This window comes from Stegastes partitus, unplaced genomic scaffold, assembly GCF_000690725.1.
Source record: "Stegastes partitus isolate 25-593 unplaced genomic scaffold, Stegastes_partitus-1.0.2 Scaffold53, whole genome shotgun sequence".
NCBI lineage: Eukaryota > Metazoa > Chordata > Actinopteri > Pomacentridae > Stegastes > Stegastes partitus.
This window is the reverse complement of record NW_007577784.1, coordinates 945,120-960,258: the sequence shown is the minus strand read 5'-3', so window position 1 is coordinate 960,258 and position 15,139 is coordinate 945,120. Positions and strand designations below refer to the sequence as shown.

General features: G+C 44.3%; 1 protein-coding gene across 5 annotated transcripts in view; it reads left to right on the top strand.

The window, feature by feature from the left end:
- hdac7a (histone deacetylase 7a) overlaps positions 1–15,139 on the top strand; it is a 63,668-nt gene that overhangs the window by 28,409 nt on the left and 20,120 nt on the right. For 4 of the 5 annotated variants that reach the window (XM_008275489.1, XM_008275486.1, XM_008275491.1 and 1 more), the window contains 8 exons: positions 10,513–10,703; positions 10,784–10,874; positions 11,478–11,592; positions 11,703–11,803; positions 12,565–12,687; positions 13,184–13,293; positions 13,952–14,053; positions 14,314–14,485. In XM_008275489.1, coding sequence (XP_008273711.1) covers positions 10,513–10,703; positions 10,784–10,874; positions 11,478–11,592; positions 11,703–11,803; positions 12,565–12,687; positions 13,184–13,293; positions 13,952–14,053; positions 14,314–14,485 — 1,005 coding nt within the window. The remainder of the gene's footprint in view (positions 1–10,512; positions 10,704–10,783; positions 10,875–11,477; positions 11,593–11,702; positions 11,804–12,564; positions 12,688–13,183; positions 13,294–13,951; positions 14,054–14,313; positions 14,486–15,139) is intronic. The other variant, XM_008275488.1, reaches the window with a different exon arrangement.

The window sequence follows — 15,139 nt, the reverse complement described above, 5'->3', positions numbered from 1 at the left end:
CAAGAGGCATTATGGGGTAATCTGTGACCAAATATTTAAAAAAATAGGGGGGGAAACACTTTATGGATGATCTGTTATTGACTTTGTGAAGCACTCGTGCATTGAACGTGACAGATTTTGACGAGAGAATCTGAGAGCGGTTTTCTCCTCACATAAAATCCATCCGTCTTCACTGCAGCCAGATATCTTGCAGAAACATGATGTAGGTGCCTCTGGTGTCCTCATGTAATGTTTTCACTTAAGAGGGTCATCCTTACTTTGCTGTACTTGTGACACACAAGGAGCGGAGGGCAGTTCTTTCGACTTGTTGACAGCCGCACACACTACCATTTACACTCGAACGCTCAAGTATGCATCAGCAGAGCACGGGCCGTAAATATAGAAATAGTTTGGCGACAGTTGTAGGCAGGCGCACACACATGCACGCACGAACCACAGTCTGGCCAGCTGCTACGGGAAGACGAGAGGCTTCGAATGGAGGGTGACAGCTGTGGATTCCTCGGGATGAAGGAGGGAGAAAGAGAGATAGAAGGAGTGGAGATAGAGAGTGACAACGACAGGAACAGATAAGGAGGAATGAAACGATGTGGGCTCGAGCTTTTCATGTCACAAAGCAGCCTCAAGTAAAATCAATTCAACAGGAAGAAGAAGAAGGAAGGATTAGCAACCTAATAAACGAGTGTCATTACAAACCCTGAAAGTTGAACCTCGCTCCTGTGTATTATCCTTCCTTTCTTCCCAAAAATGTGCCCAATATTACCAACTGCATTCATTTTAATACTTATTTAGTACTCGTATCTTTCTAAGTATTGTGCATTTTATTTTATTTTATCATTCAATGTCACAGAGTTCAGTTGTGACTCCAAACGCCTCACAGAGCTCCCACAGTTGCGAGCATGTGATCCTAACTGTCAGTACCAGACTATTCATAGAGATCCTGTCTTGCACAAGGCTGATTTAGCAATTCTGTGGATTTTTTTCTCTCTCTTTTTTTTTTTTGTGAATACACCCTCGAGTGCTACACCTTTTACTCCATTTCATTAACAGTTACTGTTTTGTTCTACACAGACCGGTTCCAGACGGTGGAAATCCTTTTTATATCATGTTTTGTATGTATGCTGTCATGAAAATGCATACGGGTACTACTTCCTGTCTCAACCAGACAGCCTCCCAGTTGTTGGTTTTTTTTAAAATTTTCTACACCAATACACGTCTAAAAATTTACATAATCCCAGGTGAGCCATTCAGAATGAACAGCTCAGTCCACCAGGTTTATTTACTTTCTGGAGTGCACCAGATGTTCTGCTGTTGGCTGCAAGAGTGAACACGACAGTCCTCATGCACTCCCAGCATCTAAGGAACTTAAGATCCGGTGGTTTACTTTTATTTTTGATGGGAATGTTACCACAGCAATAGGAAAACAGTGGTAGCATGTTGTCCAGCTAATCCATTAGCATGCATCAGAAACTGTAATGCTGAATGCTGAGGAACATTCACAGATGGTTTAAACTTTAGGAGCGATTTGAAACCAGTAAACAAGGAGTTTGCTATGTTTTCATCACTTCAGTGCAGCCTCAGCTGGTTTTACATCTGTTTTGCTTCTTTCCTGCTCTCTGCACTCACAGATACTGTATTTACATTAAACCTGTTTTCATTTACATATTTCTTTTGTTTCTGTTGTTGGAACGAGCATGAGCTGGTGACTGAAGCACCATTAGGACGACGTGTTAAGCAGCGGCAACTTCAGAACCATTTCCGAGCTGCTCCTGCTGAATGCCGATTTTATAACAGCGTTGTCTGACAAACTCAACAAACACGCAAATTCAAAACAACAGCTGTGCCGCGAAATTCTGTGATATTTCCAAATTCGCAAGCGACAAAAAGTCCCTCGTTCACATCGATGTCGGCCGCCGCTCACTCTGAGCTGCCAATCACAGACGCAGAGAGTCTTCTTCCTAAAGGTTTAAAACTTCAAACGCTGAACCAACCACGACTAAAACCAGGAGTTATCGTGCAGTCATGGTAAAACGAACAGAAAGCTGCAACCTGTGTGAGCAGCAGGTGATCTCTGCAGAAACACTAAACCGCTGCACTTCCCCAAAACTCATCCAAGCATCTGTATGATTGCAAAAGCAGCAACAATCAGCTGAGAGGACCTCTGCTGAGAAACACTTTCTCCTTTATTATTACCTCCTGTTCAGGAATCATTCCTGAACCATGCGTCTGTATCCCGGCTTTATGTTTGGTGAGTAAATACCTCATGTCGTCTGATATTTTGAGGAAGCCGCTTATTTATTTTCCCGAAAGTTAGATGAGATTAGATGTCGAAATATTATCTTTACATTGTGTAAAGAAACATTTTCGAGTACAATGATAACGCTGTCTGCTAGAACTACTTTAATCTTTGTCAGAGCCCATTGACAAACAATTGAAATAGATGAAACACAACTTAACTGCGCTGTCAATAGCTGACTTAGTAGTTTTCCATGTTCCCATAATGGGTGTGTTTGTAAGCAAGTGTGTGTTCATTACATTAGTGTGTTGCCTTCAGGGCCACTGTTAGTCATTAATCCGAGCTGTTAATGGATGTCAGAGCCCTCAGCTTTTGACTAATACGCGGAGGGACAGTGATTTGGAGGTGTTGTGTGAGAAAAAGCGGGCGTCGGGGTGGCGCTCCTGCTGCCTCGCTGTTATTTTGCTCCTAACGGGGGGGGAAACTCTCCGGCTCAAGGGCACTGCGGCAGCCGTGTCACAACAACAGCAATGCGGGGAGGAAAGGGGAGGAAATGGGAGTCTAAACTGAGCTCTTAAACAGGAAGCCGCCCCGCTTCTCTCATTGTTGTGTTTTTATAGACTCAACTTCCTGCCAGCCTGACTGCCCCCCCCTCCCCCCTCCCCTCCACCGTTGCCATGGTTACAATCCATGTTGTTTATGGGATGGATTGCGAAGGTCCCACAGTGGCGAGAGCTAATGGGTCATCACTGGCCAAAGTGTGACTCTTATAAAGTTTGTCGTGTGAGTTAAACCGAAATGTTGTTGTTGTTTGACTTGAATCTTTAAGTGCCTCCTGTTGTGTTGTTAGAAGTCTGATGATTTATCACTTCATTCACAGCTGACCTGCTTCTTACTCTGCTCGTAGTTGGAGGCCGATTTTGACTCTCTTAATCTTCCGTTGCTAACGATTTGAATTTAGTTTCTGGCGAGTTAAAAAAGACGTCCCCGTGTGCAGACGACTGCCCGCTCGCCGCCCCGGCAAGGTGCAGCTACTGTGCAAAATCAAATGATGAAATCAACAGCTTGCCGCTCCGCAGAGTCAACACGCAGCGGCAGAGAAAGAGAGAGGGAGGGAGGGGAAGAAAGAGAAGGAGTTAAAGAAAAAAAAGAGGATGTGGCCGACAGTAAAAGATGACTGGAGGGGAGTGGAGCTCTCTGTCTAATTATAGATCCTGCTGTGAGCTGGCTGAGGCAGAAGTGCTACTGGGGTTTTTCACATAACCGGATATTTACAGGACAAACACGGGTATGTGCCTTTGACTTTACTTGCTTGTGTGCATACATTTACACTAACGTGTTCTGTCTCACTCCTTGGATCCGCTCGAACTCTGCCGTGTTTGTCAAAGTGTGACGATCCATCTTGGACAGATGAGAGAACGGGGCCAGACGGAGACAGAGAGATCTTTTGCTTTCTTAATTAGTTCTCAGCTGTCTGTCTTGCGCCGCTACAGTTACTGCTACACTTGTTTTAACAACAGCAACACAATGCGAGAGATGTAGTCGGTGTGTGTGAGAGCTGACCTAACAGACAGACAGCGCTGGATGTTTATGGAAACTCAGAGAGGACTTAGGAAACTGGACCCGTGCTGCATTATACATCAACCTTGCCCCGCTACTGTCACCTACACACACATGCACACACATGCATGCATAAATACAGATGCTTATCTTATGTCTTAAGGTTTACTCAGCACACGCAGGGGTTGAAAGCAGCATATATCTAAAAGGTTCTTTTACAATTGCAATCAACTGAGATGTCACAGTTCCAGAATTGGGTTAAACTGCCCAAACAATTGCTTTCAAGTGTCTGGAACTGGAAAAGTACAATAAAGTGTCAAACCCAGACACGCTAATCTCCGCTAATGAGTTATGATATCTTCCCAACAATGCTCTGTGTTGTCCTGTCACAACAAACACCGGCACGTGTCGGTTCGACTGCATCGCCCGAGTTTTTGTAAAAATGCACCTTCAGCATAAAGTTCAGATTTTGCCTTTTGCTAAATAAGGAAGTGAGAAGTAGTAAGATTTCAACAGCATACAGTGTACAAGCTGTTAATTTCTAGTAGTGGATCCAAACTTCTGCTCTTTCAATATCAACACTTTGGTTTACCAGATGAATACTGAGCGGACCGTATTGACATCACGCCCCATGATGTCTGCTGCAGTGTTTTATTTTTATTTAGCATATTATCCGACCCGGGGGGCAGCTCGGCGGTGCCGTGGCTAGCTGCCCGGCCGGCCGGAGCATTATGCATGTTTGCATGTTCTCCCTGCACCTGTGTGGGTTTTCTTTGGGTGTTCTGGCTTCCTCCCACAGTCCACAGACATGCATGTAGGTTAGGGGATAGTAAATGGGTTGGAGGTGTTTCTGTTCTGGCCTTGCAGTGGGCTGTCGGCTCTAATGGGCTCCAAACCTCCTGTAGGATAAAGCAGCTAATAAATGGATGAACATTATCAGACATCCCCAAACTTAAACTTGTGGGTCTGACCCTGCTGCTGCATTTGTTGCTTTAAGTGAAGCTGTTTTCTTTGGCAAAGAGTTTGAAAGACGTTGCTTCGAACATGCAAAGGATTTTTTTTTTTCAACACGCAGATGCTTGTGGAGAAAGACATGAAGGCTGTTATATAAATGGAGTCAGGAGGAGAGTGCAGTGTCATTAGGCTCAGGCTTCTTCTTCTCCTTCCTCCTACTCATATTACAATCTTTGCTCTTCCTTATTTTCTAATCACTCTCTTTCTGATTTTTGTCAAACCCCCTAATAACTCTGCTCACGGCCTTCCGCCGCCTCCGAGAGCCTTCATTTGCATCGTTTTTTTTGTGTGTGTGCGTCTGCAGCGTCGCGCGCACTCTCTGAGGTAATGACATCTTTATCTTCTGAAAGTAGCTGTTGCCTCTAAAAGGTGCAGTGTGATTTAGACACACTCGCACATGCTGCGCGGTCCAAAGAGAAGAGAGGCGTCGTAACTATATTTGGACGTGTGACAAGACACAAAGTGGTGGCGTCTGCTCTGCTGAGTGTTGACTTTGCACAGCGTGTCCATCACTGGAGGCACTCTGCTGCCTGTCAGCTCGGTGTCGGTGTTGCACGCAGTAGCTGTACTTATCTGCAGGTTGTTAAGATTGCAGGTTGTTTTTGCATGACAATTCAGACTTTTTCTCTTTTTGTTTTTACTTCATCGTGCTTCATTTTTCATCCTGCCTGCTCCACGAGCTGCTACGGAGGAAGAGGGGGAATACAGAAAGTCACAGAGAGACTTGTATTGCCCTGTCTTACCTGTAAAACCAGTCCTGACTCAGCTGCACTCAGATTCAGAATAAAAGAATAGAAAGGGGAGGAATCAGTAGGAAGGGATTACCCAAAAGGCCAGGCTGTGGGATGGACTCCGTCTCTCTCTGTCACTCATCCACACACACACACACACACCTGTATTTCATTTTGTCTGCACGGGGAACATGCACCTAATCTGCCTAATCTGTCCGATAAATCAGCACATCCCCAACGGTCTGTGTGTGACCAGGCGAGCGGTATCACGCTGCGCTCTCGGTGATTTCCATAATGACAGACTCCTGCAAACTAAAACCTTGAGGGGTTTAGTTTTATGGGCTTTGTTTCAAAAAACTATCATTAAATCACAACCTAAAAACACACTTTGGCGTCACGCGCATTAAAAATGTCCGTCCGACTTGATTTGGCAACAAAAAAACACAACTCTGGGAGTTCTCTCACGCCGAGCGGCGACCGCGGAGCGTGGACGTCGGTGAAGACGATCCCGTTGTCTTCTGCGTCGTCGTGTATGAACATGCATGTCTTTGTGTTAATCCCTTAATGAGTTAATCTGTCGATAACAATGAGCCTCTGCAGAGGGAGTATCGACAATGGTTTTAATATAATAAGAACATTTAGAAGGGGAGTAATTTGAAGGTCACTTTCAAAGGCCAACGCATCGTCTCTATTTAGTGTGACGCTCGCCACAGAGTCAGCGTTTCTCATAATTCCTCCTGACTCACGGCAAACAAAAATCAGTTGCAGCTTTAAGTGATGAAAAGAACAATGCCTGTCTCGGTTGCTGGGGGAAAAAAAAACAACAACAAAAAAACTGTGAAACGACTCAGTGCAGTGAAACGTAAAAGCAACAGAACAAAAAACGAGTAAATCTGCGTTATTTCAGCGCTGATACAGTTTCTGTTAGATATGTGACTTTCTTGAATTTTCAAGGCGAGCATGTCGTGAACTCTCATGCTTTCAGATGGACGTGTTGCTTAAGTATGTGTGTGTGGATGGGTGTGCACGCTTTGTGTATTATTCTATTTCATGCCTCCCCAGCTCTGTTTGCCGGAGAAGAACCGTGTTATTTAAATGAAATCAACACAGAATCACAAGCACGGGCTCAAGATTTGTTATTCTTCTCTAAGTACAACACACAGCTGTAATGAACTGTAACGTAATATCATTCTTTGAAAGAACTAAAAACACCAGCGCCTCGCATTACTTGGAGAGGTCCAAGAGAGAAAGACCGTGGACGGATTAAATGCGGTCGCACAAGTTCAGAGCAAAAACCACTACATGGTTTCTAGACTTAAAGTCGTGTCGGCTACATGGGAACTGTGTTATTTTCAGTTATTCTACAGCCCTGCAGACATGGCGTATCCACTCACCGAGCAGCAGGGTGGCCGAGTGGTCGGAGAGATTGCTCCTCGGTCTCATGCGCTGCCAAAATATCGCTAAACACCGGGTGATTTTTGCAGAAACAAAGCTGGTGTTAATCTAAACCTTCCTCAGATTTGAAAATGCAACAGCTTCACAGTTTACTAATAATTCAAAATCAGATTTCAATAGAAACGTACCGCAACGGGCCGTTTGCACTCCCCCGTGATGAGTTGCCTGATGAGGAATAATGATGTCAAACCTCTGAAATGATGCCTGCACAACTTTGGAAAACGCTGACGTTGCGATATTTAGTTTTTCTGCCATATATTAAACAATACGGGAATTTTTTTAGCAGATGAATTGGAAGGAATGAATCAGTGTGGGATGATTGGGAAGATTCAGAGTGAATCAGAGGAAAAGAAAACGAGCTTTTTGCAGATCTGACTTGGTCAGACGGACCGTTGAGGTGCTGGTTTCCATTGACCAATTAGTCACGTTACCTCCTGTGGTGCAAAAAGCTGCTGACGAGTATCTGATTTTGATTAACATGACACTTTCTGGAGCTAAAATCCTTCTGTACAACTCTTTCAATGCAACCAAATCTTCCTTTTCGGCGTTTCCTTGCTGTTCCTCGCTCAGTTCTCTGCTCTGTAGATCACGTCAACGAACTTTGCATCTGGGAAAAAAAGCTTTAACAAAGTTAAATCGGAGTAAATTTCGTTCTATAAATGTTCTTGTAGTTTAATCCTGGAAAAGGAAAATTGTGTTAAGTAGAATAAAAAGTTGGAGCAGGATGTGTTTGAGGTCATTTGTGTGACTTCACTTCACATTTTCTGCAGTTTTATTTCTTGGCAGACTTATCACAATGACGATGCTTCACTTACCGTGCACTGCTTTCCTAAACTTTCCATTTATTTAAAACAAAAATTGCGCCTTGTGTTTGTGTTTTAACTGATTCTCTCACCTCAGTTTGCATATGAGAGGTGTGAGCTTGACGATGCGTCCAGTAGAATAATCACTGAGCACAGACAGAAAAACAAGAAGTTAAAGTCAATAAAACCAGTTTCCTCACTGTCCGCTGAGAAAATGGTTTATTGATTGAATTCCGTTTCCAAGTGATTTCATGTCCACGTAATTTCTTTCTAAACACATGCGAGTTTAGCGACGGACGATTGGCAGTGCAGAAGATTTTCCAAACAAAACTGAGTTGAAATGACGTGGGGAGGCTTTCGTTCTTTCTTTTGGCAACCTGCTAGTTACCTCCAAAGTGTTTTGCATCCTCTCTCTTTTTCTATTTTCGCTTCACCAATAAAAGCTTTTTAAACCAGAGGTGACATCGATGAGCTAATCTACAAGCGTGAGGTCTTCCCTGCAGAAACAAAAGACACTGTGTAGGTAAATGCTGGACCAGTGTGGAGCTTTGCTGTTTATAACCAATGGGAGGCTCCCGACTGTGTGTGTGTGTGCACTGTAGCAGCCTTTGTTTCCTTGTATAAGCATGTTCTCTCTCCTTTTCCCTCAGAATAATAACCTTATTATTTCTTGCTGTCATTGCAGAGAATTTGTGTGCATAGCAGTGTGTGTGTGTGTGTGTGTGTGCGTTTGCGTGTGTGTGTGTGCCAAAGGATTTCTGTTATTCCAGCCACGGTCGGCATTTGGGCCGTCTCTCTGCATTTGTACCTCCTAATATGGAGGAGGAGTACTGACACCACACACACTGCAATGTCACATTAACCCACATAGAGATTCTAATGAGACCACGGCCAGCGCTGAAGCTCGCTGAGGAGAACACACCGGCGACGTATCCATCTCCTCTGCACCGTCGTACTCACTTTGTTCCCTTTCACCCATTTCCAGTGCCGCTGGCATCAGGCCAAACCTCTCTGTGAGTGACATCTACTTCACACACTGACATCTGAGTGCCAGGCGCGGCAGCACAAAGATGACATCACACGAAGTTATTTCAAGGCTTGCTCTGTGTGTGTGTGTGTTTAAAGTTTTGGTTTAGGCGTCGGGCAGGTTTGTGCAATAGGTGTTTGCTCAAGTCCGTTTTGTGTGTGCAGCTGTGTGTGTGTGTGTGTCTTGACAGGATGCCTGTGCGCATGTGTCCTGAGTGTTTGCTTAGGAGGCTTTTTTTTTTTCCGTGTAAATATAAATATAAATATATGTACATACGTGTGCAGGTGTCTGTGTGTCACTTGCTTCACATCTGTGCTGGAGCGAGCGCGTGCGGTGGGATACACGTGAATGTGTGTGTGTGTTACAGCTGTGTTTCTGTGTCAGTGTGAGTCACTGTGCATTTTTTTGTGCATAGGCAAGTGCATCTGCATGTGTGTATGCGCAGACGTATGTGTGTATGTGTCTCACAGACAGAAACCACCCCCAGCCTTTTCCCAAGCTGTTCCCTTCCTGGATCCTGTTTTTAGTGCTGGATGAGGCAATCTTTCCCATTGACTCAGCCATGCAATGCAAATAGCCCCAACAGCATGCAAAGAGCATGGAAATGTGTGTGTGTGTGTGCGCATGTGTGTGTGTGTGTGTGTGACTTTGTACAGAACAAGTTTAAGATAGCGTGTGCAATGCACTGCAAAAAAATAAAAGCCATTATAATGTTGTCGTGCATCAGTGTTGTTTTTAGATGTAGTGTTAACAACAACAACAACAACAACAACAACAACAACAACACAACAGCTACACTAGTAACATCTCTACCTTCATGCTGCAACTGTTTTGCTGCTCGATACAAAAAGAAAACCCATTCGCCATGACTGATCTACAAGAGACGATTTACTCCGATTAAAAGTTTTTAAACTTTATCGACAATAAAGAGTTTACGTCAAGCGGGCTGCACATGTGCACAGCGAGGAGCAGGAGAGAAACACTGACAAGGAGGAAACCCGGCATCAGTTTGTATGGAAATAATTTGTCTACAGAAAAGATGATGTTGACTGAAAACAGGTGCTCTGCTGTCGGTGTCTCGCGATTGTTGTCATTACATGAGGCAATGCAACTAATTTGTTTGACCGTTTCAATCAGCACGGCAAAGCTCCGTATGACAGCCAAAGCACAAAAAAAAGAAACCAGCAGCTTTGGACGCCTTCAGCAGCGTTACAGCATAGGAGAGGTTCCAAATGACTTTTTTCATCCTTTTCAAAATTATTTTTATTTCAGTGCAGATGCACTCCCCTTCAAAACCAACTAATCATTCTGGAGTGATTCATTCGTCCCAAATAGTCTCTATGATTTCATCTCAAGATGATCATACCTGCTGAAAATACTTGTGTTATATAAAGTTATATATATATAGTGCTTCCTGTGTTGTGCAGCGTGACTCACACATGCGTTTTACCTGCTAAAGGTGTCATACTGTGAGGTCTGGTGAACTGAGGCCTTGTGATATGATGCAACATCTTGTATCGTGTACACCTACAAAAACTCCACTTACCCATGGCAACGTGATTCATTTGTAGTTTTTTGCATGTTGTCCCCAAACACTTGGATTTCCCACACAGTGTTTTGTAAATCAACCGTTCTTAGCACGGATGAAGAAAATTGACCCTCTCTCCCTCTCTTCCTCTCGTTTCCCAGATTCTTCGGTGGCGGTGCCGGTGTCGTGCGCGGCCTTGTTTCCCATGGACCTCAGGGTGGGAGAGCGGGGCATGCGCCCTGGTTCGGACACGGCGCTCCTCACCCCGCTGCACCCGCCGTTACTCCTCACGCCGTTCTCTCCGCAACCGCGCACCTCCTTCTCCCCGCAGCAGCTGCACCAGCACATCCGGGTAAAAGGACGTCGAACATTATAGCTTCTTACACATTGATCCAGAACACGTTGTTTTAATATCTGTGCTTGTGTCGGTAGTTCAACATGGAACAGAGGAGGCGAGAGCAGGAGCACCATGAGAAGCAACAGGAGCTGCAGCAGCTAAAACACAAAGACAAGAGTCAACAGAGTGAGTCCATTCACACAAACACCAAACTCACTGACATGTTACCGCAAGTTTTGGTTGACATTTGAAGTTGTCTTTTTTTATTTTTTTGTCACTGAGCTCTAAATAAAGCCTTTTCAGTGCTTTTAAAAATAATTACGGCCCACAGCGCTGATTGTGGCCTGAGAGGAAAGTCCCTGCAAGAGATCGTATTCATCTTTGCTGCACAGTGTTGCTCCACTTTCAGAGCTGTTTGCTTTGAAATGAGAGCTAAATATAACCCGACAAGCGGAGCTACGACAGTGGTGTTAAATATAGTTTCGGGTCTGAGCACATATAAAGTCACTGGGTCAATATTGACTTGATCACCGCTAACACCTGCTGTCACCTCTTTGTGCACACGTTTGCAAACACACACACACACACAGCAGCAGACATAGTCTCAGACAAACCAGTGGCCGTACAAAGCATCACACACACGAATGCATCCACACCGTGCACGCTTGTGTTGCACACAGAAAGTCCCCCACAGAACTGTCTTGCTAGTTTTAGCCGCTGACCATTACCTGACAAATATGAGGTCAAGAGCTGCTTGGTTTCTGATTGGTCGGTGTCATTGACTGACAGGTGCGGTGGCGAGCTCCGCCGTGAAGCAGAAACTCCAGGAGGTGATTCTTAAGAAGCAGAAACAGGCGGCGCTGGAAAGAACAAACTCCCTGACTGCACCTCCTGTACCGTACAGGTGACACACACACACATGCACAGACAGAAGCAAGACATCAAAGTGCTGAATATGCCACATGTGCCGTCGTTATTTACCCTAATGTGGATGTTTGCGTTGTGTTTTTCCAGAAAGCTGGGCCCGGACCCCAGCGTATCCTCCCAGCCTCTGGTCTCGTCTCTGTCGCAGCCTCCCTCTGAGGTTTCAGAAGGGACACCGCTGCGGAGAGCAGGTAGAACCTCACAACCCGCACATTTAAAACAGCTGTTGTTGAGCCAAAGTGTTGTGAGGCAGTGACGGATTCAAATGTTCTGGGTACATACGATAACGTTATCTGGAGTACATCGCCAAAATTAAACATTTATCAGAGCAGGAAGCTGTAAAAACAGAAAGAATCAACAGATATTCAACTTGTCATGTGGGACTTTCCAGGAAAGTCGAGGATTAAAATAGCGGTATTTCATCAAAAGCCTCATTTGAAGATTCGAAAAATAAATATTTGCCCTAACTGGATTCTATAAAAAACTATAAATCCTGTGCTCCTGGATGCAACTGAGAAGCTTTAAGTGACTTTTCAGCTGAACTGCAGGCTGTGTTTAAACAGAGCAGACAGAAGACAAATATAAACGCAAATTAAAAATGTAAGAAGCAGTCGTAGCATTTGTTTTTTAATGATTTATACCATTCCGACTTTGTCATACTGCACAGAAGACATATCTATCTACTTCTAGCCAGAGCTGTTTCTGCTGAGGTACACGACTTTATTGTGCAGTGAAAGATGAGAAAGAAAAATGCCCTGAAGCTGCTTCAAAGAGTTAACTTAGATTATAATGGTCACTTTTATACCAAAATACCACTTTATAGGATTTTAATTAGCTTTTTCTGCTGTGACAAATCAAAATATCTGCAGATTTCATTAAGTGGAAATACTGTACCTTCCTGAAACCTTTGGTGCTTCATCACATTAAGTAACGTTCTGTTTTAATCAATCAGCATCTGAGCCCAACCTGAAGGTGAAACACAAGCTGAAGAAACACCTCAACACCCGCAAGAGTCCTCTGACCCGCAAGGAGAGCGCCCCGCCCACCGTCAAACACCGAGTACCGGACACGCTGGGTAACCTGGCACCGCCGCAAACACCCACATCCTCAAGCTTTAACCCCTTCTGTCCTGGTTGCCATTTTTTTTGGAGGGTTGTTAAGCAAAGCGCGTTTAGCTGCTGCTGTGACTGAAACAGATGCAGCGTTTTGTTGGGCTTTATTTCTGTCGCTTGAGAGTTTTTAGAAAATCACTGACTCATCGTTATGAGGCTGCTAATTTCTCTCTAATTACAATAAAGTGTTTCTTTTCACTCCGGCCTGGCGATAAGGTCAAAGAGACTCGCTGTGTGTCAGAATTGTCTCTTATCCGTGGAGCCCAAGGTTTCGGGCCCTTACACTTTCGCAGCTGTTACTGACTAAATTTGGGAATGTTTTTTCAGGTGCAAATTTCAAAATAGCCTCGGGCTTAAGGAGTCAATCTGTAATCACTTCAATGAGTCCCACGAAGGTTTCCATTCTTGCATTTCTTACTCACTCGCTTTGATGATGCCTCTCTCTCTCTCTCGCTGCAGACTCGTCCCCCAGCAGCAGCAGCACTCCGGTCTCCGGCTGCAGCTCGCCCAACGACAGCCTGCCCAACGAGAACGGACTACTGCCATCTGCAGGCGGCCTCTCGCACGAGGCAAGCAAAGAAACACGCACCGGTGTTGTTGAGTTTGTCAGAATATTAATGAAGCAGAACTAAAATGATCTCACCTAGTTTAGGAAAATACTTTATAGTGGGGAACAAATCAGGATGAAGAGAAAAGCATCAAGAAAAAAATCATTTCTGTGCTTTTGCAGACACATTTTTCTCTTTAAGGACAGAAAAAACATTTTAAACAAGTAATCCTGTGCTTTGATTAAAAAAAAACCTGAGTCGTTCCATGTACATTGGCTGTGCCGAGACACTGAGTAATGACATGTTTAAAGCAACGACACAAGAGCACGGGAACACTGTTTGTCAGCTGTTTATGCATAATTCATTTAATCACAAAAAGTCAGGACAGAGCAACCTCTGTCACACCTGCTGCGGACGTCTGCCTCGTGATGCCGCCGCGTCACGACAGCTCGGGACAAAACACGAGCTTAGGTTTCATCAGGCCGCAGCGGTTTGGGTCACTGCAGCAGAAAAATATAAAGACCAAGTTGTGAAGGTGTCGAGATGCGTTCTTATTTCTCTCGTCTCAAACAAATGCAGAGAAGACAGGTTAGACAAGGGTGATGTTATGACCATATTTCAAACCAGACATCAAAACAAATACAACATTTTTAATCGTGATGATGTTTGACATTTGCAGGCTCAGAAGCTGCTGCTCCGAGACGGCACTCTGGCTAACTTCACCATCCAGAGTTCCTCCACTCTGCCCACCATCACGCTGGGACTACCAGCCAACTCAAGGGTAAACACTGATGATCTGATGTAGTCATCAGCTTCATTTAAGCATTGCGTTATAAAGGAATACGTCCTGTTTACGTTGTGAGAGAAGCACTTTTTATAGTCAACGTCTGTGCGTGATGCAGTCTGGAATGGCTCAGTGAATGAAATCTACCATCCCTCATATCTTTTTAAAAAAATCTTGTTGGACTATAAATTAATCCGTGAAGAATGTCAGATGGCTGGTTTTTCTTTAGCCACATAGTTGTTCCACTGTGCGTGCAGGCTGACGGAGAGCTGTCCTCTCTGAAGGTCGGCCGGGTGCCTGTGGTGGCTGCCGGGGCCTCGCCGGTCTTCCTCCCCCTCGGCAGGGACGACCAGGCCGGACAGATGAACCCTCACCTGCCTGTCATCATCCTGGAGCCCTCCGGTCTGGTCCACACGCCGCTACTCACTGGTGAGACACATACAAAAGAGATGTTAAACATATAGCATTTAGGATGTTGAAACACAACATGTTTGTAAAATATATTTGACAAGAGCTGTGGCCCATTAAAAATCCTCAAGGATGCAAAATATCGAAGCTGGTGGCAAATGAACACATTAATTAACTTAAAGCCTCTTTGAGAAGCAGTGGATTTGTGAAAGGCTCCTTATTTTATTATCTGAAACATTACAGCACCACCTAGTGGTTACATTAAGAATAAACACCTTTTACTTTTTTTTTTTTTTTTAAAGTCATGGCAAGTCCTCCTTTGGCACCGATATAATCAGTAACAGCCTACATGCTATAGATATTTTACTACTCATGTTTTAATTAGTTTGTATGCTTGTCTCATATTAGCTCTGTTTAAAAACCAGCCTCCAGTTCAGCTCAGTTCACTTCCTTTGTCATGTGACTATTAGTCACACAGCTGAGTCATTCGTGGCTCCACGGCTGCACAGACAAAAACAGAGTATTTATTTATTTATTTTTATAAATTCTTGTTAAAACCAACATTGCTTTTGGGAAATCTTTAAATAAGACCCGTACAATCAAGTGATTTGGAACAATTTTTAGTTTAGATTTGGTGAATTTTCCAGATGGAACCGCTCGTCACTGATGAGCAGT